The sequence below is a fragment of the Dromiciops gliroides genome, chromosome 1 (assembly GCF_019393635.1).
Source record: "Dromiciops gliroides isolate mDroGli1 chromosome 1, mDroGli1.pri, whole genome shotgun sequence".
NCBI lineage: Eukaryota > Metazoa > Chordata > Mammalia > Microbiotheria > Microbiotheriidae > Dromiciops > Dromiciops gliroides.
In genome coordinates, this window is record NC_057861.1 from 438,899,067 (window position 1) to 438,926,029 (window position 26,963).

A 26,963-nucleotide genomic window follows, 5' to 3' on the forward strand; every position below is an offset into this window, starting at 1 on the left:
ATTGACGAGGATCAGATGTTGCAAGGATGATGACTGGGGAAAGGGCTTTAGATTTAGCAGTTAAGAGACCTTTCGGACCTTGGAGATAGTAGTTTTAAATTGATTTGAAAGTCTTGTTGCACGGGTCTGAGAAATGTGTGGGAGGTGAGAAAGTGGACACAATCATAATATGTTTTTTTAAAGCAATTTGGCTGTAAAAAGACAATGGCTGGGGCGGCTAGGTGGCGCAGTGGATGGAGCACCGGCCCTGGATTCAGGACTGAGTTCAAATCCGACCTCAGACACTTAACACTTACTACCTGTGTGACCCTGAGCAAGTACTTAACCCCAATTGCCTCACTAAAAAAAAAAAAAAGACAATGGCTTCGGGGCGGTGGGATCCACGGAAGATTTTTAAGGAGGGGGGTGCGGGAAGGGGGTGTCAAAGTCAAGGCGAGGAACTGAAGAGGGAGAAAAGGGGATGTAGTCGAGGACAAGTGGAGCGTCTGCCCTATCAGTTAATCCATAGGTGAACTCAATTCCAAGAGGTAAAGCTAAAAACTAAACAGAGAACCTGGACAGTTAACATTGGGACCGAACCGGGAGACAGATTTACCTCCCTCCTCCCCCCTCCCCTCCTGCCCTACTCCAGTATTCTTCCACTATTAGTCTTCCGCCGTACTCGGGAGTCTCTACTTCCGCTTCCGCGTTGTCCGGAAGTCACGTGTCTGTCTGTATCCGGTTCACGTTCACCATCCTCTCCCAACAGGCTAAGGGGCGAGAGGAAACTGTCACAACCGGAAGTCTTCTAGAGGCGGGGCCAAGCGGAGAGGAGCCGCGGAGCGTGCGCCTTGCGTCGCTGGTTCCGCTCGCCATGGCTGCGTTAGGCGGTAGTGCCCGGGAGCACGAGGAGCCTGTATTGTTCCGCAGAGGTACCGGGCAGGTAAGGGAGTCCCGGGCGGCCTCGGTGTCCTGGGCTGAGTGAGGCCGAGTGGCGGAGCCGTGCCCCAGGTACTGTCTTCCCCCTTGGGGACCGACGTGCTTCCTCTTCTCCCCGCATCTCGCCTCGAGGCCGCGGTCGTCCAAGGGAGGCGGACAAGCCCTGGGTCCCGGCCCCGCGGCGGAGCCAGATCCTCCGGCGAGCAGCTGCTTCTCTTCAGGACACCCTCCCGGGGAGCGCACGCACTTACGAACTCCCGGGCGGAGAGAGGCCGTGTCGGGGGATGCAGGAAATGGTCCCCCCTCTCCCACCCGCTCCGCGGTCATGCATGTCTGACGGTGTCACCACGGGGACACCTATGACCGCCCCCCCCATAAGTGACACTCAGCGACCCTTCTCGGCTCCAGGATTTTCACTAACCCTCTACCTCCTCCTCGCTTCCTTCAAAACTTAGGTGAAATCCTACCTTCTGCAAGAGGCAACCCCACCTCTCCACCTCCCCAGAGCCTTCTCGGGATCGCCTCCCCCTTACCCCGAACATACCTTGTGCGCCCCCACTTGTCTGCTCGTTCTTTCCGCCCTTTAGAATGTGAGCTCCTTGAGGACCCGGACCCTGTTTTATCCTTCTTCTGTATCCCCCAGAACCTAGCTAGGCAAGGTACCTTACCTTACAGTGCCTGGTATATGGCAGCTATATAAATGCTTGAGGATTGCAAAGGTGGGAGCGAAGCAGCCTTAAGGGAGTTACTTGAGGGAGTAGCTAGGTGGCGCAGGGGATGAAGCACCAGCCCTGGATTGAGGAGGACCTGAGTTCAAATCCAGCCTCAGACACGACATTAGCTGTGTGACCCTGGGCAAGTCACTTAAGCCCCTTTGTCCCGCAAAAAAAAAAAAAAAGTTACTTGGCTCCAGCTCCTTGCTCAGTCTGGCATGTTAGCTTGGACAAGTTTCTTAATGTCACTTTCTTTATCTTTCAAATGAGAGGAGGGTTGGAAGAGGTGACAGTTAAAAGGGTCTGTCCAGCTGGAAATCTAAGATACTTGCTGCTTCCGGGTCTCTTAGAGACAGTAAATTGGAAATTGTATGTGATTGTTTTGTGCTGGAGGTAAATTCCAGAAAAAGTAACAATTTTTCTAGTTATGTCCGTAGTAGCATTATAGCTTTAAAGCTGGAGGGAACCTTAGGGATCATCTAGTAGCTTCCCACTGAAACTCCCTTCCTCCCTCCATTCTTCCAGGTGAGGAAAGAGAAGTCTTTCCCCAAGCTCATACAGTTGGCATGTAGCAGAGCTAGGTTTTGAACCCAGGTAGCTACTCTAACTCCACATCTTGACCCCATCCTTTTGCCTCTGTTGACATTTTACTCCATTAATCATTTCTTGTCTCTTGTGCATATTCAGTCTTTCTTCCTGCTTGTCCCCTTCCAGCTACAAAAAATATTCAGGTTTCACCTGTCTGAAAGACATCTTCCCTAGATCTTAATGCTTCTTTAAGCATTCGCTTATTTATGTCCTGATACTGACTATGGAAATTTCCTCATCATTCATTTCTTCTTCTACTCCTTGGATTTGAGTTTCTGCCACCACTGCTCTAAGGAAACTTCTTTCTCCAAAGTTTGCAATTACTTTCTTATCACCAAATCCATTGGCCTTATATCAGTTCTTACCTTCTTTACATCTACATTTTATACTGTAGATCACCTTATTCTTCATTTTCCCTCCTCCCTTGATGACCTTGCAATCTTGGTTATGCCACCTCTTTAAAGCTTTCTTCCTTTGTCTCCCTCACAAGTTCTTTTCCCCTCCCCCCCTTTCATTTAAGTTCAGCAAGAAGTTATTAAACACCTACTAGGTGCCTGGCCTCTATACTGGTCCCTGAGAATACAGATACAAAAAACCAAACCGCTACTGCCTTTGAATTCCAAATTCTCTCCCAACTCCCTTCATTGAGAAGGCAGGTAATTTGATACAGGTTATATATGTTGAGCTCATCATTTTATCCAAGCTCAAATTTTGGGATCATTCAACTGTGACATTTAAAATTTAACGTGTGGTTGACCTATTCCTGTCCCAAGTATAAGGAAAACTAGCTAGGGTTTACTGATAAATTAGAAGCTTTAGCATCAGTTTTGGGCATTAAGCATTTATTAGCAAAAAAGAGAAAACCTGGGTCAGAAAGCCAAGAAAAAGCCTATCTAGCACAGTGTCCTCAATTCCTCCACCACTAGCCTGTTCAAGCAACAAACTGCCTGAGAAGTTTCCTCTGCATCCCAAGGAGAGGCAGTCCTTCCACTCTGCTTCAAGCTAATTGGCTAGCATCACTGGACTTGAGGGTGGTCCCATATTGAGGTTAGAGTCCACGGCTTCTGTGAACATACCCTCATTGAGGGCCAGGCAGGTATGGTTTTAATTGAATTAACTTTAAGTGAGTTTATCAGCAGAGTTGGTCAGTCCGAGCAATCCAGTCTAGCTGGGGCCTTTGGGCATTGGCAAAGCCCATTATTTTCTTACACAACTCAGTAACAAACATTTGTTTAGGCAAGAAGACACAGACATCATAATGTACTAGGTTCTGGAGAGGAAGAATACAGAACTTAGGAAGGTCAGGTATGGTCTTCTTGAAGCTACCTTTGTATTCTTTCCTCAATAAGTCCTATGGAGTGCTATTGATTGCTCCTGATTAAGGTCTCTCAGACTTTTCTTCCCTTTTCTATTCTATCTATAATTACCCTAGTTCAAGTCCTCATCATACTTTCACTGGTCTTTTAGATCTAGTATCATCACCTGTGCATTGGCAGTGAATATACGCAGTTTAAAAAGTTAGGCAGGAGGGGCAGCTAAGTGGCACAGTGGATAAAGCACCAGCCCTGGATTTAGGAGGGCCTGAGTTCAAATTTGCCTCAGACACAACACTAGCTGTGTGACCCTGGGCAAGTCACTTAATCCCAATTGCCTCACCAAAAAAAAAAAGTTAGGCAGGGAAAGAAATGCAGGATGAAAGCATGATCACGAGAAAGTTTTTAAAGATAGGGAAACTCTGATGTATGTATGTAGCAATCAGCAAGCCTTTATGAAGAGCTTCCTGTATGCCAGGGAATTAAAAGAAAAAGGACAACAAATCCCTGTCTTTAAGGAGTTTACAGAAAGGAAGTAATGAGTAGATTGGGAAAAATTGAAAATAAGAAATGGGAAATGATTGGTAGAGCTAGCTCCTGAAGGAAAAGGAAGAGGATAGGATTGAGATTAACCCTAGCAAGTAGGACCACCTCATCTTAGTAACTATGACCTGGTAGTGCTGATAAACTCACTTAAAGTTTACTGGAGGAGTACCAGTAAAATTGAGGGCCCTAACTCTAGTCTGCCTTAGGAGGATGCTCACAAGAGATCACCTCAACCTTGGTAGGAGGCCGGTTCATTTGCCTGGGAAATAGGGTGGAGATTTGAGGAGAAAGTTTGAAACTAGCTAGTCACTGTATGGAGTGAGGGCCCATGAAATTTTTTAATACTTTTTGTTTTTACATCACCCACATTTCCCACTGTATTTCTCTTCTCCCAGAGAACCATATCATAATAAAGAATTTTAAAAGAGAAGGAAAAACAAGTTGAGAAAAAAAATATCTGATTTTATATGTGGTGTTCCACACTCGTGAGTGCCCTGCTTCTGTAAAGAAGTGAGAGTAGTAATGTCCAGTCACATCTCTTCTTTAGGGCCTTTGACTTTTTAGTGGACCTAATATAATTAGTGTTTTGTTTTGTCTTTTAACTTTCCCTAGTAGTTTGGGAGTAGGACTAGAGAAAGCAGATGATAGGAATAGCCCAGGGTTAAAGATTAGCATAGTAAGACCAGCAGGAGGTCAAAACTCTTACTGAATATTGAATCTTACTTATTGAACTGGTTATCTCGGGCTAGGTCAGAAGAAAAGGGAGGTCACAATGGGACTGATTGGACAGAGACTAGGGAAGGATAAAAGAACCAGATATTTTGATGGAGACAAAGAGGTTTAGGATGTGGGAAAGGTAGGACGGGAATTTGTGATGTCCCCAAACTGAGCCATTTCCAAACCATGCCACCATGTTCATATGCTGCCTCACCTGCCTGGCCCCCCCCAACCCCTTTCCAACTCCGGCTCTCCTTTATATGTCTTTTTCCCTATTGCTATGTAATTATCTTGACGGCAGGAACTGTGTTGCTTGCTTGTCTTTATATCCCCCACATTTAGCTTAGTGACTAGCACATAATAAATACTGAATAAATGCTTTTTCCTTAATTGTTCAAGAGCCTATTAACAGGAGAAAAACTAGGATTTGAACCTATAGCTATAACATCCCATAAAAAGGGGGAAGACGTCAGGATTGTCATGAGGCTATGCCTTGGAAAATTCATTGTTTTAAACCAGACTTTAATTTTATTCAGTAATTTCTGGATTATGTTAACTTTTGATATTCTTTATTTTCTTTTTCAGTTGTTGTGGTTTTCAAGATATAATTCCTGCTTTAGTAATTTGTACTGTCTTTTCCCCTCAGAGCGATGATTCTGATATATGGGATGATACAGCATTGATAAAAGCATATGACAAAGCTGTGGCATCATTTAAGGTATTAAATGCTTACATCTTTTTTCTTATTTGCCATTGAATGTGCTTTTGTGAATTTAAATGGAAATCTTTATAGTTTTATTGTACATGTTCCACACCTTCACTGTAACCCTTCTTTATAACAAAAGAAAAAGTGTATGCAACATGAAGCCTCTTTACTCAACTACTTCTATCTAGAAGTGAGTTTCATTATCTCTTCTTCAGGACAAAGATTGGTCATTACAGTTCGTTTAACTTCTGCTTCCTTTTTGTGTTTTCTTAGACCTTGTAGTCAGTGATCCTGCTTTTTTTACTCTGTCATTTCATAGGTGTCTATTTTTTCTCCAAATTCTTCAGATTTGTTTCTTATAGCACGATATTCCACTACATTTGTAAATCCAGCCTCGATTAGCCTTTCCCCACTTGATTAACTTATCTCCCTTTTTTTCCCCCTAAAGTATATGCCCACTAGGATCTCTGGTTCTAAAGGTATTAAACAGTTTGGTGACTTCTTGACTAATTCCAAATTGTTTTCCATAATGGTCCAGTTTACAACTCTATCAACAACATAACAGCATGCTTGTCTATAGCGTCTCTAATAGACTGTTTCTTTCTTTTATCATCTTTGCCATTCTGGTGGATATGAGGTAGTAAAACCTCATTGTTTCCATTTGAAATTTCTCTTGTTAGCGATTTAACTCAGGATCCAACCAGTCTTGAGTGCCAGGTTCCCATGGGCTCTAGCAAGTGAATCACAGTATGCAGAATTTTGAGGGTACTCTGTTAGTGTACTTTCTCTTCTTGCTCATAAGTTTTGATGTCTCACCTTCATAACTTGACATCTTTGCAATGCCACAAAATTTCAGCATTTTCAGTCTCCTCAGGGTCAGTGAACTAGTTCAGGCTTTAGTTTATCCCTTTCTGAGGAAATCTGGTCAGTGGAGCTTTCACATACCCATGTACAATAATGATGATGATAATGATAAAAATAATAGCTGACATTTATATAGTACCTACTGTGTGTCACACTGTGCTAAAGAAGCACTTTACAAATGTTATCTCATTTGATCCTCACAAAAACCCTGAGAGGTAGATGCTATTATTATGCCCATTTTTTTTGTTTTGTTTTTGCAGGGCAATGAGGGTTAAGTGACTTGCTCAGGGTCATATAGCTAGTAAGTGTATGCCCTTTTTTTTTAAACAGATGAGGAGACAGACAGAGGTTAAGGGACTTGCCCATGTTCATACAGCTAGTAAATGTTTAAAGCTGAATTTGAACTTAGATCTTCCTGACTCTAGGCCTAGAGCTCTACCCATAGCACCACCTAGCTGCCCCTTGCTCAACTTTTGTTTAAGACCTATTATTGTCCTTTTCTCCTTGGCTCTTAAATTTGGGAACCATCAGCTTAATTCAAAGCACGTTTGTTGAAGCCCTGCATTAACCTATCACTAAGGATGATTAAATGGAATCAGCTACTTGAACCTGTAAAACCTGTATTAATGTGCTTCCTCCTTAGAGTCTTGCAGTTTGTGTGTGTCTCTCCTCAGATTATCTTTTCTTTATATATCTGTTCTATAACCCAGCCCAGCATACATAGTGTATGTGTGCCCAGCATACATGTTGTATGCCCTGTGAGAAAATAATGGGTTTTGGGACACCCAGAGGGCCCCCCTCTAGGGGATAATATTAAGATTGATTGACTTTGCTCACTTAAAGTTAACTTAATTAAAACCACACCTACCTGAGAGCCTGGCCCTCAGAGAGAGGGTGTGTTGTCTGAACTCTGACCTCAGAATGTTCTGCTCATAGACCACCCTCAAGTCCAGTAAACCAATAGATTTGAAGGCTGTTAGCCAATTACCTTAGAGCAGTGTGAAAGGGTGGCTCTCCTTCAGAGGGGGAGGTAGGGAGAGATGCTTTTGGACAGGCTCATGGTAGGGGACTTGGAGAAGGAAAGAGGCCAGGCAGAGCTCTGATCTCTCCTCTAGGCTAGATAGGCTTCTTAAGATTCTGAGCCAAGTATTCTCTCTTGACTAATATTTGGTATGTTTTAATAAATGCTTAATACCCAAAACTGGTGCTAAAGCTGCCAATTTATAAGTAACAAATATATTATAAACCCCAGCTAATTTTCCCTAAACTTGGGACAGAAATAAGGCAACCACATATAATTTTACTCACCACAGCTCTCTAAAGGAAAAAACTTTTTTCACCTTTGTACACCTAGCCCTGAACCTGTTGCCTTGTACTTATTAGACCCTTTATTCATGTTGGATGGAATTGTAACTCTAATAATTTCAGAAATTATTGCTTGTTGTGTTTTGTCACACTATGGTACAAGACCTTAAACTCTGGTTAGCAAGAAGCAGAGGCCAGTTTGAATTAATGAAACTTGAATTAGTGAATTTTTAAAAAGAAATATTCTTCCAATTACATGTAAGAGCAGAAACTAGGCTAGCAAAATTATTACCAGGTAGAGAGCTTTTAAAGGATCTTTTTTATTTTTTGTCTTAATTTTCTTTTATTGATCCTTTTTTGACACAAGAAGAACCGTCCAAAAAATCTAGATAACTTTATCATGGGACAAGCTGGAAATGAGGAGACATTTCTTAAGTTTTGAGTTCCAAATTCTTATTCTCCTTCCCTCCTGCTCTTGCCCCCTCCCTGAGGTGGTAATCATTCAAATATAGGTTATGCATATGCAGTTATATAAAACATTACCATATTAGGCATTTTGTATAAAAGGAGAAAATTTATGTCTTAAAATACTAAGATATTTACTGATTCCACAGGGTGGGCCAAAAATCACAAATAACTCCTTTATGTTTTGTTTTTAATTTACAGTACCATATCATGTACAGTATATATAGGAAATTAATTTATATCATGTGTGGGAAAATCTTGTAAATGGCAAAAAATGAAAAATAATTTTCAAAAAGTTAATAACATCATGACTTTTGGCCCATCATGTACTAATATGTATTCTGTTACAATTCATATATCAAAATTTTTTCATCCATTAATGGGTGTCTACTTTATTTCTAATTCTTTGCAGTCACAAAAAATGATGCTATGTTTATTTTTCAAGTGGAGCCAGTTTTCACATTGGAAATATCAACTGTTTTTAAATAGTTTAAGATATTGAAATATTAGTTTGTAAATGTTCTAAAAACTCATTCCCGATACTCTCTATTCCTTACTGCCACTTTAACAGCAGAAGTAAATGGAGAAGTGGGGTGTAAAGTCCATTCTTTATTTCACTGGTTATCCCCAGGAAAAGAATTCATGACCTGCTGATCAACCTGCTGGTAATAAGCTGCTTTGTACTTAGCTAAGCTGGTCTTTAAATAGCTCAATCAGGCTGTCCCACAGAAATGATCAAAGCTATAACCAGAGCTTGCGCTTCATTTTCATGACCTTTGAGAAGATACAGTTGCCTTTCACACCACAGTCAGGCATCAGAGTGTGTTCTGAGTGGAGAATTAATATGATTAGTACAACTGGTACTAATGATACGTGGAGAAGTACTCCCAGTAAGAAGCTAAAAAGAATTCATAGAGAATTAGTAGCCCTCAAGATGAGTCTCAAAATAAGGGAAGAATTTCAGCAGGCAGAGTTGAGGTGGAGAGGCAGAGTAGAGGTAAATGTCATGAGCTGAGCTATTGAGGAAGGACATTCATTTTGTTTGGAGGGGCATGTGTATATATATTAATACATGCATACGTGTGTATATACACATGGGCATACATGGGAGTAGTGAGGGATAAGACTGAAAGGGTAAGCTAGGTCATGAAGAATTTGGACTTTTTGGTAGACAGTGGGAAATCATAGAGAGTTTTTAAATAAAGAAACGGTAAGGTTTAGGAAAGGAAGAATCAGAAAGATGTCACAAGAACCAGGATAGAGTAATGGCATCAATAAGCAAGAAAATAGGATGGTAAACAATGTGAAATGGTTTTGGCATTTAACCAGATCTATCAAACAGAAGCAGATCTAACTAAAGGCCATTAGATATAGTCAACAGGGTAATCGATTTAAAGCTGGAAAAGATCTTAAAAGGTTCTTCTCTTTTGAACCCTCTCATTTTACAGGTCATGTAATGGAGGCACAGCTAGAGAAAATGTATTGTCCAAGGTCATAGAGGGACTAGTAAAAGGTCATCTCACTGCTATTCAGGTGGTGTTCTTTATTGCCTCCAAAAGTTAATAAAGATAACAGTTAACGTTGCCATAGGATGGGCAAAATTGTCTGTTTTGTGCTCATATGAATTCTCCACTCAGAACACACTCTGATGCCTGACTGTGGTGTGAAAGGCAACTGTATCTTCTCAAAGGTCATGAAAATGAAGCGCAAGCTCTGGTAGGCTCTACCAAAGAGTTATACCAAAGAGTTTTCCCTTCAGTGGGAAAGGATGTGTGCAAACCTGTTTGTGGGTGTGGGTGTATATACATTTGGATGTATATATACCCCCAAGAAACCTTATATATAAAGCTTTGCTAACTTAAAACTGCAATAAGACTTGTGGATCTCTCTCTCTCTTTCTCTCTCTCTGTTATATATATAATATATGTATTATATATGTTATATATATATAATACATATATATGTCCCTTGAACTTCATAGTAGCCCTTTTGGTACCTAGTTTTATTTTTAAGACTCCTTATTGTCTTTCTAATCTACCTCCTAAATTCTTAGAAAATTAGAGCTAGACAACATTGTAGAGATCCTCTAATCCAACTCCCTGAGGCCCAGAGAAGGCAAATCATTTGCTCAGTGGCACAATCAATATTTGTTGGGATGTTTGAAAGAACAGTTTCAATAGAGTGCTAGGGTAAAGAGCCTGATTATAATGGTTTTATTAGTGAGTGGAATGATAAAGAAGTGGAAGCATTCTGCTTTGGGGTGTGGCTTATGGACCTGTTGGTAAGAAGTGAGTGTTTATAAGTAACATGTATGTTTATTTTGATAGAACGCTTTAAAGAATGGTGAAATTTCTGAAACTTCAGACAAACAAAAAAGTGCTGGACCAAAAAGAAAAAATATTAAGAACAGAAACAAGAAAAAAACTAACCCAGCCCCATTGAAGCAGGTATTTAAAAATGTAAAGATTTAACTTCTTGGCTTTTTTAATGTTATGATGTTATGGAAAATGAAATTGTTAAATTCAAAAAGTAATACTCTTTAAAAAATTTAAAAAATTTTTAAAAAGTAATACTCTGGGACAGCTAGATGGCGCAGTGGTTAAAGCGCTGGCCCTGGATTCAGGAGTACCTGAGTTCAAATCCAGCCTCAGACACTTAACACTTACTAGCTGTGTGACCCTGGGCAAGTCACTTAACCCCCGTTGCCCTGCAAAAAAAAAAAAGTAGTACTCTAAAAATGGAATGCCTTTAACTTGTGCTTAAGTTTATCTCTTTGCTTTTTTATTATGTGTGCATAAAACTGTCTTGTGAGATTTACTTTTCAAATTCAGTTTCAGGAAATAAACTTTTGAATTAGATTAATTTTTCTAATTGAAAATAGAGCTACTTACTGTAATGATTTCTTGATCATATTAGACAAATATAGGAGTGCTGTAGACAGTATAAATGTAAATGTAAAAGTTTTAAAGGTGTGTTGATTTGTTACAGTGGAAAGTTGGTGATGCTTGTTGTGCAGTTTGGTCTGAAGATGGCAACATATATCCAGCTACTATTGCATCAACTGATCAGAAGAGAGGGACATGTGTTGTAGTTTACACTGGCTATGGAAATAAAGAAGAACAGAATTTGTCAGATCTTCTTCTTCCAAACAATGAAGGAGTTCATGATGAGGAACCTATTAATGAAGTAAGAGTATAAATATGTTTGTGTATAATTGCCTTAGAGATGGAGTATTGAATTAAGAATAAAACTTGTTTCAGTGTCTTAACATTTTAAAATGTCAAAGGTGTGGCATTTTGGTATGAATATAGATTTCATTTCTTTCTTTTTTTCTTCGGGGCAATGAGGGTTAAGTGACTTGCCCAGGGTCACACAGCTAGTGTCAAGTGTCTGAGGCTGGATTTGAACCTGGGTCCTCCAGAATCTAAGGCCAGTGCTTTATCCACTGTGCCACCTAGCTGCCCCCATGGATTACATTTCTAAAATGAAGTCTGTTTAGAAGGAGGGGTAAAACAAATTATTATTTATATTTCTTTCTTTTTTTGCAGGGCAATGTGGGTTAAGTGACTTACCCAGGGTTACTGTATTTCTTGATAAAAGCCATTCTGCATTTAAGTCAGTACTGTATTTAAATCTATATTACATTTTTTAAATGTGCTTTACATAACAATACAATTGATTAATTTGTCTGTTTGAGACAAAGTGTTGACGTTAAGGTCTTGTGGCCATTATGTAACTAGCAATTTATCCATACCTGGTAAAACTAACCATTCCCCCTCCCCTCCCCCCCACCCCAGAATGAAAATGAAAGTCAAAGCCAGTATTCAACAGATGAAAGTGAAAAATCCTCTAGATCACCTGGAAGCAAACAGAATCGTATCAAATCCAAAGCTGCTCATTGGAATTCTTATTTCCCTCCTCCACCGCCACTACCCCTCCCAGTGCCAGGGCTGGGCAAGGTAAGTGCTGCTGACTGGAAATTACTTGGCTGTGTGTGAAGCAACAAAACTTAGATTTAGAAGATCTGTCTAAAATTTTTTTTGAAGTACAATTGAATATGAGTTGGGCCTCTTCAGCCTGTTGTGAAATTAACAAGCTCGGTGTATAAAAAAGAGAGGTTGAACAAGGTTGTATCCCAGGAGAACTAAGAAAGATGAATTAATGAGGAAGTGACCACTTAAGAATTATCAAGTCTAACTTCATTTAGCCTTCCTTAAAGACTGGATTCATAGCACCTTCCCCCTCCATGGATATTAAGGAGATCAAATATGTAAAGTGCTTTGTAAAGTACTATATAAAAGCTAGCTGATGTTATGTTAAAAGCAACAGGCCCTCTCATATAGTTAAACAGTGTACATTAATAGTCATTTGACAGAGGTCAGTGTGATCTAGTGTTTTGTTCTTTTCTTTAGGTGAGAAGAAGCTTAATATTTGTCTCATTTTAACTAAAACTTTGTAGACAAAAAGGAGCAGTTAGATGGCTCAAGTGGATAGAGCACTAAGCCTAGAGTCCTGTTCAAATCTGACCTCAGGTACTTAGTAGCTGTGTGACCCTGAGCAAGTCACTTAACCTCTGTTTGCCTTAATCTACTTAAGAAGGAAATGGCAAACCACACCAGTATCTTTGTCAAGAAAACCCCATGGACAGTATGGTCCATGGGGTCATGTAGAATCAAACACACTGAATGGCAGTGTGAGTCAAGGCTTTTATGATAGAAAAAAAGATTAAATTATCCAAACGCCCAATCCAAGGAATTTAGAGAAAAGACAATGAACTATTCTTGATTATCTGCTATTAAGTCATTATAAAGTTGTTGGGTTTTTGTTTTTTGTTTTTTAGTGAGGCAATTGGGGTTAAGTGACTTGCCCAGGGTCACACAGCTAGTAAGTGTTAAGTGTCTGAGGCCAGATTTGAACTCAGGCACTCCTGACTCCAGGGCTGGTGCTCTATCCACTGTGCCACCTAGCTGCCCCTAAAGTTGTTGTTTTTTAACCTGTGTTATCTAGATCTAGCTGGTATTGGTTTAAAATTAGTATCTTTGAATAGTTAAGTGGCTTAATAAATGTTTGTTGATAGATGAACAGATTCCTTTCTGGGAGCTCCTTATATCAGAGATTACAAGATCATGATAAACCAAAAGAAAACCTTTTTGTTATGACCATTCTATTATTTCCTATGACATGTGCTTATAAAATGAACTAGTGACATTGCTAGCCTTACTTAGCTTGGAAGTACTTTTTTTATTAGATAGACAAATCAAAGCTTAAAATTCATGTGTTCATTTGCAATTCATCCTTTATTTTAAGGACATGTACATTCATTTCCTCTGAATGATAACTTGACTATTAAATTGAGACTTGCAATGGAGACATGTTGGTATTGGGTCTATAATTATTTTTTTTAATCTAATAATTCTGAAAGTAATATTGGAATAAAGACTGAGTGTGATCAATTCATTTCTACTCAATAATCACACCTAATTTATTAGTGAGGTGAGATTATATGAAAATTGTAATCAGGTGGTGAAATAAAGGTTAGAATACTTAAATATTCGGTAGATTTATCATATGTAAACAAGGCCGCCTTTTTTCTGATGTTCTATCTGCCTTTTACTTTGTTTTATTTGTGAATTAAAAAACAAAAACAAAAACTTTCAAAAACTAAAAATGAAAGCAACCAAAAAGTTACCTGCCTTTTCTGAAGTCTCTTGCATGGCCAGGAAGCTGGGTAAATGAGTTGCTTTGAACCCAGGTTACTAATACACCTGCTGAGAGGAATGAAGGTCATTTTAGATTTCGGTAGATAGATGGTGCTGGGCCTGGAGCCAATAAAGCTTCATTTCCAGCCTTGCTAGCTGTGTGACCTTGGGTAAGTCACTGTCCTCCCCTATAAAATAGGAATAATAATAGCATTGACCTTTTAGAGTGGTTTTGAAGATAAAACAAGATATTTGGGAGTTCTTTATAAACCTCAAAGAGCCAAATACTAGTAGTTATTATTGTTGCAAGTATAAGTTTCAGATAATATTTCACGTTCAACCCTTTTTGTTTTAGGACAGGTAGACCCTGTTTTTCATTTTGTACTTTCCGGTCACTTTTCCTTTTTTTAAATATTGCATTATAGCCTGGACTGAAATTCAGTGGCCCACCACCCTTCCTCACAGGCTGGCCCCCACCATTTCCTTCAGGACCACCAGTAAGTACCAATTTCAGATTAATCTGAAATTAATTAGGAGTCTTTTCCTTAAAATTGAGTTTTCATGTGTTATATTATTCTGCATTATATTATTCAGCGAGTTTAGTGAAAAGAGCTGTTTGAGTTGTTCTGGGGTCAGCTTGGCCTAGGAACTTGTCCTGCTGTGCATTCCCACCCACCTTAGATCGTTCATACTTCCCAGTAATCTCAAATAACTAAAGGAATGAATTTCTAAATGTTGGAGTAGCATAGACAGACCAAAAGAAATTTGGGGGCAGAGAAGAACTGGGAGAGAGACCTCTTCTCACAAGGCCAACCCAGTGATAGATATCCTGTGGTCATAAGATACTTAAGAACTGTGGTCAGTCATAAGATACTTTTTTTTTTAATAAGGAAAAAAATATTCAAGATTCTGTCCTGGGAGATTAATTCATCCATAATCATTCATTCTTAGTTCAACTGAAAAATAATGGTAGTTTTAAAAGCACAGTATTTAAGAAATCATTTAATTTAGCTTTTGTTCTTTCTGTACTTAGAAATAACATTTTTCATTTTAAATTATTTTGTGGACTTATTTTTAACTGGCTTAAATACTTTACATTGATCTTTATTTTGTGTGAAGAATTACAAAAAACAATAGAGGAATATACTACTAATGTGCAGTTATGTTCTGTCACTTTTTTGCTTGTTGTTTCTAATAAGTATTTTACCATTTGCAGTTGATTCCCCCACCACCTCCCATGTCTCCCGATTCTCCTGAAGATGCTGATGCTTTGGGAAGTATGTTAATAGCCTGGTACATGAGTGGCTATCATACTGGTTACTATCTGGTAGGTGATAAATCTGCTCGTTTACTTGAATACTTCTTCTGTAGGCATATGGCTTCTCTCTTTTCTGCAACTGCAAAGAAACTTAAGTTATTCTCTGTTCTGGTATCCTTTTTAAAGTTCCTCTTGAGTTTTTCGACAGCCTCATTATGTGTTTTCAAATATAAATTCTTTCAGGTTATTTTCTCTCACAAATGATTTTATTAAAAATAAAATCAGTGATATGGATACCTGTATGTTATAGCTCATTTTTAAAATGCAAATAATTTTAAGATTAGTCGATTGTTATTGTTATTATTTTTTTTGGTGAGGCAATTGGGGTTAAGCCCAGGGTCACACAGCTAGTAAGTGTCAAGGGTCTGAGGCCAGATTTGAACTCAGGTCCTCCTGAATCCAGGGCTGGTGCTCTATCCACTGCACCACCTAGCTGCTCCAGTTTTCTTAACATTTAAAGTTAAATTTATAGTAGTATGTTATTTTAAAAAATAAAGTGTAGCATATAGTCCTCAAAGAGCAGGAATGGGCTCCTCTGGAGCTATTGTACTGTTGTGTGATGTAATAAAGGACCATTCAAATGTTGATAATAATATAAAAGGAAAAAGGTTACTCCTATGAAAATGTAAATGAAGAGAGTACTAAAAGGAAGCTGACTGCTGAGTAATTGTAATGACCAATTTCAACCCCACAGAAAAATGAGGAAGGCACCTTCCTCCTTTCTGGGAGATGTGGAAAACTGAATATTTTTCCTATTGTGGGGTGGAAGAGAGGGGAATAATCTAGAAACAATTTTGATGGAAAAACAAGACATCAACAAATTTTACTTATACTCTAGTGGGTATGCACCATGCCATGGGCTCCACAGGGATTCCATCCTTCTGACATCTCTTGAGGGTATTAGTGATATACTCTGGCTGTCCTGTTACCGCTTACCAATGTCACATGACCAGCTCATATCTTTCCATCTTAGAAATTCTTTTATGACGTATTTTACCCTGTTCTTTTTCCAGGGTCCCTCTTTGGTTATATGTTGCAGCCTGCTTACACCCATCATATGACTTGCTATTGCCCTTTAAAGGACAACTTTTAATTCTTCGTGAATTGTTATGCTCTACCCTCTTGCCAGATAGCACAGGAATTGGCAAATTATGTATGACTTGAGGCCCAGATCTTGAGTCTAAGAATGGGTTTTACTTCCATTTTTTAGCCCATGAACTGTGCAAAAACAGGTGGGCAGGGGCAACTATGTGGTGCAGTGGATAAAGCACTGGCCCTGGATTCAGGAGGACCTGAATTCAAATCTGGTCTCAGACACTTGACACTTATTAGCTGTGTGACCCTGGGCAAGTCCCTTAACCCTCATTGCCCCGAAAACAAACAAACAGGTGGGCAGCCTAATTTGGCCTTCAGGCTGTAGTTTGGTGACCCCTGATACACCATATTCTGTGTGTGCGTGTGCGTGCTCAGCCTTGACTGCCCATGAAACAGAAATATTTAAAATGGCCCTCAGTCTTCTGTGGCTTCCTTGTGCTTCTTCAGTGACTGAGGAGGAAGAGCAGCAGGGAAATGGGCAAAGGACACTAAGAATCATGCAGTTTTTAGGCTGTAAATAAACACATATCAGATATTTGTCCAAGGATAAAGGAATGGACTTATTGTAAGAAACTGATTCATATCAATACTCCAGTTCTGCCTACATGATCATTTTGTAGAATTCATTAATTTGCCATTACATTTGTGTGACAGTTTATTTAGACATTTCCCAATTAATATACACCAACTTTTATTTCCACTTTTTTTTACTATCACACAAGATACTATTCTGAATGTTCTGATATATATGGTACCTTTCTTTGTCTCTGACTTCCTTGGGGTTTATATGTAGCAATGGTATTAGAGGGTATTGCCGTTTTAATCCTTTGCTTGGATAATTTGAAATTACCATGTAGAATGGTTGAACCAGTTCATAACTCCTAAAACATTATATTGGTGTGGCTGTCTTCCTGCAGCCCTTTCAGCATTCCTTTTGTCATTTTTGCTATTTTGCTAAGTGGTCCACAGGGTTTTTTAAAGCAAAATTGAAACACTGTTATGAAAGTATTATGAAGATTATTTTGGGAATTAGGGAGGGTGTGGACAATGATCTGTCCATAGAGATCAGCAACAATGCTGCGACTTGAGAATCTTAGAGAGTTACCTGGGACAGAGAAGTTAAGTGACTTTCTCAGGGTCAAACCATGAAGAGTTGTCTGGTATGCAGCTTGTACCCAGGTCTTGCCACTGATAGGCCAGCTTTCCCTCACCTGTTCTACACTGTCTCTCATTGCAAAATGTCTGATTCAGGGGTCAGGTCAAATAAAGTTGCTTAGTTTACTGACAATGAGTTATTGTCATTTGGATCAAGGCACTCATTGAATCTAATCAATTCTGTTTCATAATTAAGGAATCAAAACCCAGCAGTTTTTTTGTGTTTTTGTTTTTTGCTTCTGGTTCTGTTCTTAGCTGCTACACTACTAAATCAGGATACAGAAGAATCTCTGCTTTGCTGCTTGGCCTATTAGTAGTCATCCAAAACGTTAGCCATTAACTATTTATTTGTAATCCTGGGCAAGCCCCTGCTCCAGAGAAATCAAAGCAAATAGGTCTGGGATGTGCATTAGCACTTTCTGGCACTGGACTTTTCTCCCATTCTTTTCTCCATATCTCCTTACCCATGGCCCTAGGATTAATTAATTCATTTGACATGTATTAGGTGCCTCCTATGTTCAAGTCATCTAGGTGGAAGGCATGCAGAACACAAGAATGAATAAGACATAAATGTTTCTTTGAAGTGGCTGACAGTTGGGAAATGACCATAAAACAAATTAGTACCTGAATGCATCAGAAAGGTACAGATAAACATATTGAGTTGATTACCAAGTTGACAGTTTTATGAAGCCTATATATATATTCCTTTTTACTATTTTTGTCCCCTTTCTGCAGGGCTTAAAACAACATCAAAAAGAAGGAAGGCACCAGCACTTCAATTAAAGAGTAAGTCTGCCATTGCTACAGTTGCTATCATCTAACTTTTCTTAAATATACCTATTTTTGTTAAGTTGTCCTAAAATAAATTCTGAAAAATAAGATATTTTCTGCTGCTTTTTCAAAGTGGGAGATGCATCTTAGAAGAAAAGATATGAACCTAATACTAGATGACAGCCGCAACTATTAAGTATGTGACAAGACCTCTCTCGATCGCTTAGTTTACTGGACGTGTATTCATGTGGATGTATATCCAAGTAAAGTGGAAATCTGGAACAAATAAAAATATGTTGGGGGGGAGTCACACTGGGGGAAAAAAAGAAAAATGCATATACTGTGGATTGTGTGATCCTTTAAATACTAGTGGTTTCTTGTATTAGTCGAGGCACAAAGATCAATTTTCATCAAGGCTGAGGAGGAGAGTAGAGAGTGAGCTTATCAGTTTATGTTTCTTTCTCTAGGTTCTGTTTCTGAGATAAAAAATTCCCATTCTATTTAAAAAAAGAGAAGGTATCAATATAAGAAAGCAACTTCCTTTTATTGGTGGGTTGTCAATGATAAATGTCAATTTACATAGGCTTTCTCTACAGTGAGTAGCTTAATATGATAAATGGTTTCCTTAACTTCCATCTGGAATCACTATCAAAAGCATGCGATTGTATGATGTTTGCACTCCAGGGGTGAGGTAGGATACTGTAGAGGAAAGAGCATTGGATTTGGAATAGGGAACTGGTTCCCAGTTTTTGCTTGACTGTGACTTTGGACAAGTCGCTTAAAATTTCTCTGGGCCTTTGCTTTTTCATCTATAAAATGTGGAGGTTGGTCTGGAAGACTTAAGATGATCCCTTCTAGCTTGATGTCTATGGTCCTGTAAGCTTTAGATTTCCCTAAAGGAGAAAATATTCCAAATCCAGTGCTCTTTCGTACTATATAACCTTCCACCCCTTGTGAAGCAAATACTGCACAATGTCATACTTTCTTTAGAGTCACTTATACTGACAGAAATCAAATTCCCCACCTCAAACATTGAAAGCAGCTCCAACATATAACTCCCAAACCATTTTCCAGGCTCCAAAAAATGCAGAAACTTTAAGGATGGATTAAGCTCTGGGTGTCACCAATAAGACTAAGCTAGGCTTGTTGCAGAGGAAGGGAAGAGTTGAAATCCATGATACAGTGGGAGAAAATAGTACTAAGGGAGAGGGGAAAAAAAATGTGTTTGGGGGAGTGGCCACAATAAATAAACTTGCTCAGTGATATTAGTGCCTTAGGTTGCTTACTGCCCTGCAGACCTTTTTTCATATCCAAATTCATTAGAGAGGCTTTGGCATCAGCTTTGTTCATAAATACTAGGATTGAAATGGCCAATGATGTTTTCATTAAACTACACTACCCATACAAAATGCAATTCTTTTTTTTCCCATAAAAGTATTTTATTATTTTCCAGTTACATGTAGAGAGAGTTTTCAACATTTGTTTTTATAAGATTTCTTGTTTCAAATTTTTCTCACCTCCCCCCCTCAAGACAGCAGGTAATCTGATATAGGTTATATATGTACAATCACACTAAACATATTTCTGCATTAGTCATGCTGTGAAAGAAGAATCAGAGCAAAAAGGAAAAAACCTCAGAAAAGAAAAACAAAAAAAACAATAAGAAATAGTATGGTTCAATCTGCATCTAGATTCTACAGTTCTTTTTTTTTTTCCTGGAATCGGAGAGTATATTCCATCATGAGTCCTTTGGAACTATCTTGGACAATTGTATTGCTGAGAAGAGTCAAGTCTATCACAGTTGATCAACACATAATGTTGTTGATACTGTGTACAATGTTCTGGTTCTGCTCCTCTCATTCAGCATCAGTTCATGTAAGTCCCTCCAGGTTTCTCTGAAATCCTCCTGCACATCATTTCTTACAGCACAATAATATTCTATTACATTCATATACCACAACTTGTTTAGCCATTCCCCAATTGATGGGCAACCCTTGAATTTCCAATTCCTTGCCACCACAAAAAGACATGCAATTCATTTTAATGGGATTTCTTCTCTAATTAATATGGATACTGCAGGGCTAGTTGCTTCCTTTAAAGTGGTTTTCACAGTCACTATAAGCTATGAGAACAATAGGCAATGTATGTAGTGTGAGCAGTAGCTTGATGATCAGAGGACTTGAGTCCAAGTCCTAGCTCTGCTATTTGATGTTAGTGTGATGCTAAGCAAGTTACTTCATTTCCCTGACCTTCATTGTCCTCCTGCAAAGTGAAGGAGTTTGGCTAGATGATTGATTGATCAGTTGATGGTGATGATAATTTGAATTTACCAAAAAAACACCCAATTCCTTCATCTCATTACATTAAATGAGTGGGATAATCTTACTGTGTGGTGGCAAGGAAAGATATAAAGTATTCAGACTTGATCTAGAGGTCACATTGAATCACTGGATACAAATACCTTGGTTTCCTCCAGGCAAGGCACTGAGTATAAAGTTATCAAGAAGACTGTTGCTTAATTTGTTAAGAGACCTACTTGGACCCTGAATCAAAATTGAATTGGGGCAGTTAGGTGGTGCAGTGAATAAAGCATTGGCCCTGGATTCAGGAGGACCTGAGTTCAAATCTGGCCTCAGACACTTGACACTTACTGTGTGACCCTGGGCAAGTCACTTAACCCCAATTGCCTCCCCCCCCCCCCCCACAGAACCTGTTGAAACTACAATACCAGTCTTAATATGAAATTATATTTGGAATCATAAAATGGTCCTTAAAAGACATATAAAGTTGCCTAACAAAAACCCACACAGTAGAGCCTGTCACCATAAGGCAACTATAGAAGAATTGATATTCAAGTGTCAAAAAGGAAGAAGAGGGGGCAGCTAGGTGGCACAGTGGATAAAGCACTGGCCCTGGATTCAGAAGGACCTGAGTTCAAATTCAGCCTCAGACACTTGACACTTACTAGCTGTGTGACCCTGGGCAAGTCACTTAACCCCCATTGCCCCACAAAAAACAAAACCAAACCAGGAAATGGCTTTTTTCCGAATGGTCCTTGAAACAACTTACTCTCTCAGAGAGGAATCAAAGTCCACCATCTTCAGGAACTTAGCTAACAACTCTGTCAGCAAATCCTCAAAATATCTGATTGATGCATGTGCATCTATTTATGATGGCCCGCAGCACTACAAAAGGGTAACAGGGTTTTCCTTAGGACTTCTAGATAGTGAATAACATCTATTTATTGCAGGGAAACAGACTGCAGCACATCATGGCAGGCTAAAAGTTCAACACCTGCCTAAATTTAGCCCTTAAATTATCCTGAAGAACTAAACCAATAAACTGTATTGCAAATATACTGTTATCACAGTTGTGCAGACATAACATTGATTCATAAAAACTTAAGAACATGTGTTTGGTAGATGTCATGATCCCAAATACTCATTCAAAACAGAAAACTTTTATAGAGGTATGGCTACCCATAACAATGATCCTTTGAGTGACTCTTCATGGGATCCCCTTATATCCTAATGCATATAACAAAAACTGCTGAGAAAATTGGAAAGTAGTCTGTCAGAAATTGGGTTTAAACCAATTCCTTACATTTTATATCCAGTTGGACAATATTCTCTCTTACACCCCCACACACACGTCTCAGCAAGGGATAGAGTGGGAGAAGATAAAATGCACAAATTTGATTATATAAAGTTAGAAAGTTTTTACACAAGCAGAACCATTATAGCTAAGGTTAAGAGGGAAACAGTTGGGGCAGCTAGGTGGCGCAGAGGATAAAGCATTGGCCTTGGATTCAGGAGGACCTAAGTTCAAATCCAGCCTCAGACACTTGACAGGTAACTAGCTGTGTGCCCCTGGGCAAGTCACTTAACCCTCATTGCCCTGCAAAAAAAAAAAAGGAAAAAAGAGGGAAACAGTTAACTTAGGGGAAAAAATATTTGCAGCTAGTTTTCCTAATTAGGGTTTCGTTTTCAATGTATATAAGGAAGTTAAGAGCCATTCTCCAAATGATAACTAACAGGCAATTCTCAAGGGAAGTCCAAGCTGTCTACAGCATATGGGAAAAGTCTCTGAATCATCAATAATTAGAGAAAAATAGCAACTCTGAAGTTCCATCTCTCTCCTGTAAGATTGACCAAAAAAAGGAAATAGTTAAGAAGGACTGTATGAAAATGAGTACATTGAGGCACTATTGGTGGGCCTTTCTAGAAAGTAATTTGTTACTATGCTCCCAGAGCTACTAAACTAGAGGTGTGTTAACCCAAAGATACCATAGCCTGTATCCCACAGTTATCAAAGAAAGAGGACCCTATATTTACAGCAGTTCTTTTTGTAGTGACAAAGAACTGGAGTCTATGAGATGACTGCATATCAATTGAGGAATGACTTAGTAAATTATAGCATATGAATGAAATGAATACTGTTGTCCTGTAAGAAATGAAGAAAGCTGGTTCAGAGAAACCTGAGCATACTTGGATAAATTAACTCAGTGAAGTGAGCAGAACCAGAACAGTTTGTACTATTAACAGCATTGTAGGGCAGCTAGGTGGTGCAGTGGATAAAGCACCAGCCCTGGATTCAGAGGGACCTGAGTTCAAATCTGGCCTCAGACACTTGACACTTACTAGCTGTGTGACCCTGGGCAAGTCACTTAACCCTCATTGCCCGCAAAAATAACAACATTGTAAAGCAAAATAACTGAAATACAACTCTGATCAATGAAATAAGCAACCATGATTCCAGAGGATAGATGATGTACAAATGCATGCATCTCTTGAATGAGAAGAGATAATAAAAGTTTAATTTTTAAAACTTACTCAACTATATAAAGGAGCTGTTTTATCTACCTGTGTGCAATTGTTCATAAAATATAAGGATAGGAGCAAGTTAACAACTTGCTAACAACTGGGATTCTTTGTATTTGAATCTCATTGAGAAAGATGAGAGGAATAAGATGACAAAAATTTAAATTGCTGATATTTCTGTTTATTGAAATCTCAGTTCATGAAACAGTCTTTTTAATAACATCATTTTGATAGTAGTTGTTTTGTAATAGTTTTTAATCTGGTAGGATAATCATCTGTTTTTTTAAATATGTCTTTTGATGTTTTTGCCTGTTTCTTTGTGATGTTTCTCTATTCATATACAAAGTTCTAGAAATTGTAGAGATTTAAATTAACATGTAAATATAAAGAGCATTATGAACTCTTATCTATGTGGACTTGCCACCTGGGAACCTAGCAAGGTATATCTGTCCACTTATCTATGTCTTTTATTTGTCCCATGACAGTATGATAAGAAAATGGACTTTTATAAACAAAATAATTGATCGTATGTTATATTTTCTTTCTCTCTATTAAATTCAGGTACAAATCTCTCCCAAGGAGAGTGGTTATTTTATCCTGTCCTGGTTACGATGAAAAAAGGTTTTTCCCCCCTCTAAGAAGACTTGACTGGAGAGCGCAATCCATTGTATACTTGTTGAATATGTTCTAATGTACACAAGTTTTTAATGTCTTAATCTGCAAAGTATATTTAGAAAAAAGTATGTTTGAATAGTTGAATAAAAATGTGAGAATGTGAAAGTCCTAAATGTTGAAAACTTAGTCAACTTTATTATTGATGTGAATAAAGTTTTACTTTTCCAATTTTGATTTTTTTTAAAACATGTCACTATATTTACTTAAATCTAAAGCCCATATTTTGAGTACAAATTGTACTTAGATTATGAAAGTTAAAGTCTAAGTATAGTGTTTTCTGTTCCAGCATTCTGTTGAAATTATTTAACTTCTGAATACTTTCTAAAATATTTTTAGATTTTTAAAATTCTGTTTATTTTATATATGGTTGAGGACTTGCCATATATGCAAGGAACTGTCTTGGGTTTTGAGAATACAAATATGAACAGTACAGGGACACAGATAAATAATTTTTTAAATGCAAGGAGGCATACATTGGTAAACTGCAAAGTGCTTTGAAGCATTAAAGCAGGAACAGAGAGAATTTGTGGATAATCAGAGAAGACATTAAGGAAGGGGTGTCACCTAAGCTGGGTTTTAAAAGACTGCTAATATTGTTAGCATAGACCTGAAGTGAACTACAGCCAAGAAATATAAGCATTCTATTCTTGCCAAGTAAAAGTAAATTTTACTTACAGCACTTTTTTCAAAAACTTTAATGGATTTCATTATTCATACTTATTCCCACCTGATACCATAAATTTAATTCCATCACTGGATCATCCAAGAAATTTACAACCAGTTCACTGATGGGAGTGGAATTCTGGGCACAGGAAAGAACACATCAAAGTCAAAAATGCTAAATAAACTTATATGGTATCAAGTCAATAAAATAGTGGTGTTTAATGCTGGCATGGCAATTACATTTTAGAAATCAATATCCTCTTAGTCAATGAAAAAAATAAGTCATCTTTTTACTGGACATAGGTAAAATTAATTGAGGCAGTGAGAAAAATGTGCATCACATAATACACACAACCAGAATTGATGTGACATCTGGAGAAGAGGTATATATAGAGCAGGTTAGGCTTGGGTCTCTACTTTCTGAGCAACTTAGGTTGCTCATTTTTATTGTTTAAGGAAACTTCAAGGTTTCATAAATCAAGCCCAAGTAGATTAAATGCCAAGGCTATGACAATTCAGAGATTTTGGAAGGACTATTATAGTGAAAATACCAGCAGTGCTTAAATCTTACCATATAAGTATTGCTTTTCCATTAAATGTCAATTGTTAAGACAATTATCAAATAATGTCCTGCACATTTCACTAAGAAGCTATATAAATTAAATTTTTTTTTGAGGGGCAATGGGGGTTAAGTGACTTGCCCAGGGTCACACAGTAAGTGTCAAGTGTCTGAGGCTGGATTTGAACTCAGGTACTCCGGAATCCAGGGCCAGTACTCTATCCACTGCACCACCTAGCTGCCCTATATAAATTAATATTAAAAGTTTAAAGGCTGTCTGGTACAAGAATAGTATGTTTTTTAAAATAATTACAATTGCTATCGCTATATACACAAGTTTTAAGTAAGCATATATATTATTATACCAGTAAAGGATTGACCATGTGTCTCCCTAACTTCTCATGGTCTCAGGCTGTGTGGTAGAGAAAGCAGGGAGAGAGTCTTAACATGACAGTTAGTGGGAGCAGGAGAAAAGCCCCAAGCAACCTATTGCTGTCTCCCAGAGAGATAGCATGTGATTTCAAGGAGATGAACAGCCACAGAAGACCCAAAAGCCTCTAATGGCATCTTCCAAGGGTTTTTATCCTCTTTTGATAGAGACAGGTCATTATACATTGATCAAAGCTAATTGGTTAGCATCATTCAATTCCATGTCTGGAAGTTAGTCTACATTAAAATGAACTCTACAGATGACACCAAGGGAAAGAATGCAAAAGACTCTCAATGAAATTGCTCCAGGCAAAGTCCATGATTTAGGTGTGGTTTAATCCCCTCACTGAACTAGCGTCTCCATTTCTTTTGTTCCCTTGGATTTGTCCCAGATCTGGACTTTCTGGAGTAAGGGGGCGGGGAAAGATGTGAGAAACTGATCTCTAGGTTCCTCGAAGAAATCCATTATTAATCCATTATTAATTATTTTCTCACAATAGCTTAGTCCACTGGTTACCTACAGATAAATACATTAAGATTTCTCTGGGGGTGGGGTGCAGCTAGGTGGCGCAGTGGATAGAGCACCAGCCCTGGAGTCAGGAGTACCTGAGTTCAAATCTGACCTCAGACACTTGATACTTACTAGCTGTGTGACCCTGGGCAAGTCACTTAACCCCAATTGCCTCACTAAAAAAGAAAAAAAAAAAGATTTCTCTGGGGGCAGCTGGATGGCACAGTGGATAAAGCACAGGCGCTGGATTCAGGAGGACCTGAGTTCAAATCTAGCCTCAGACACTTGACACTTACTAGCTGTGTGACCCTTGGGCAAGTCACTTAACCCCCACTGTCCCACCAAAAAAAAAAAAAAAGATTTCTCTGGAACCTACTCTTACGTTTATAATCAGCTGGGATATAAAACCCCTTAAAGCAAAGGTCTTATTAGTTTCTTAGATGGTTCTCAGGGCTATATTGTTTTCCTTAGAAACATACTCAAATGTACCTCAAGACCAAAAAAAAGCATACCATTTTAAGAGCATGTTTTGAGGGGAGAGGGTGGGACAGAATGGGAAAAGTGATTCAAAATATATATTTGAATGTTCTGCGTAATATAAGTTATTACTGTCGGAAGTAACACTCAAAAACTATGTTCCAGGTGGAAAAACTAGTTCTTTGGAATGACATCAAATAAATTTTCATTGTATTCTAGTTCTCTGTGATTGGAGAATGTGACAATGTCCATCCCCAGGAAATTATGGTGTTGAGATTGAGGATATTTTTCTTCCATAGCATTGAGCACACTTTGAAATCCTTATCATCAATGAATCGATACATGACAAGATCCACAAATGCAGGTAGTTTTGACACATACTGAATCAAAGACTTGACAGTTGTTTCATGAGCTTTAATAGAATGTGTAAGGAATCTGTTGATGTCCAGCAAAGTTAAGTTTGATACACTGTCCAGTGTTTTGAAAGTTTCTCCATCTGTCCTTTGTAACACTGATTCAATGAAAGAAAAATTTTCAAGTTTTTGAAAATCTCTCTTGATTGGAATTGTGGATTTTAAAAAAAAACAAGATCCTGGGGATTAAAAAGACATTGTGGGGGCAGCTAGATGGCACAGTGGTAAAGTGCTGGCCCTGGA

The 26,963-nt window shown here is 38.5% G+C and overlaps 1 protein-coding gene across 2 annotated transcripts; it reads left to right on the forward strand.

Annotated features, from left to right (window-relative positions):
- The first annotated feature begins 768 nt into the window (after positions 1–768).
- Positions 769–25,974, forward strand: LOC122736254 (survival motor neuron protein-like). Of its 2 annotated transcripts, XR_006354178.1 has the most exons (10): positions 769–922; positions 5,442–5,513; positions 10,463–10,582; positions 11,124–11,321; positions 11,933–12,094; positions 14,260–14,331; positions 15,051–15,161; positions 18,138–18,188; positions 18,307–18,369; positions 23,555–25,974. XR_006354178.1 is itself a non-coding variant. In XM_043978388.1 (9 exons), the coding sequence occupies exons 1-8, from the start codon at positions 854–856 to the stop codon at positions 18,183–18,185; spliced, it is 852 nt and encodes a 283-aa protein (XP_043834323.1). In that variant the 5' UTR covers positions 769–853; the 3' UTR covers positions 18,186–18,188; positions 18,307–19,692. The 2 variants fall into 2 exon arrangements, 1 of the variants encoding a protein (XP_043834323.1); XM_043978388.1 differs by lacking the exon at positions 23,555–25,974 and having other exon boundaries at positions 18,307–19,692.
- The last annotated feature ends 989 nt before the right edge of the window (positions 25,975–26,963 follow it).

Bases quoted from the DNA above. Each gene is read 5' to 3' on its own strand.
- LOC122736254 (XM_043978388.1), top strand. From the start codon at position 854: ATGGCTGCGTTAGGCGGTAGTGCCCGGGAGCACGAGGAGCCTGTATTG. The intron at 10,583-11,123 runs GTATTTAAAAAT...GATTTGTTACAG, and splicing joins ACCCAGCCCCATTGAAGCAG to TGGAAAGTTGGTGATGCTTG. The intron at 15,162-18,137 runs GTAGGTGATAAA...CCCTTTCTGCAG, and splicing joins ATCATACTGGTTACTATCTG to GGCTTAAAACAACATCAAAA.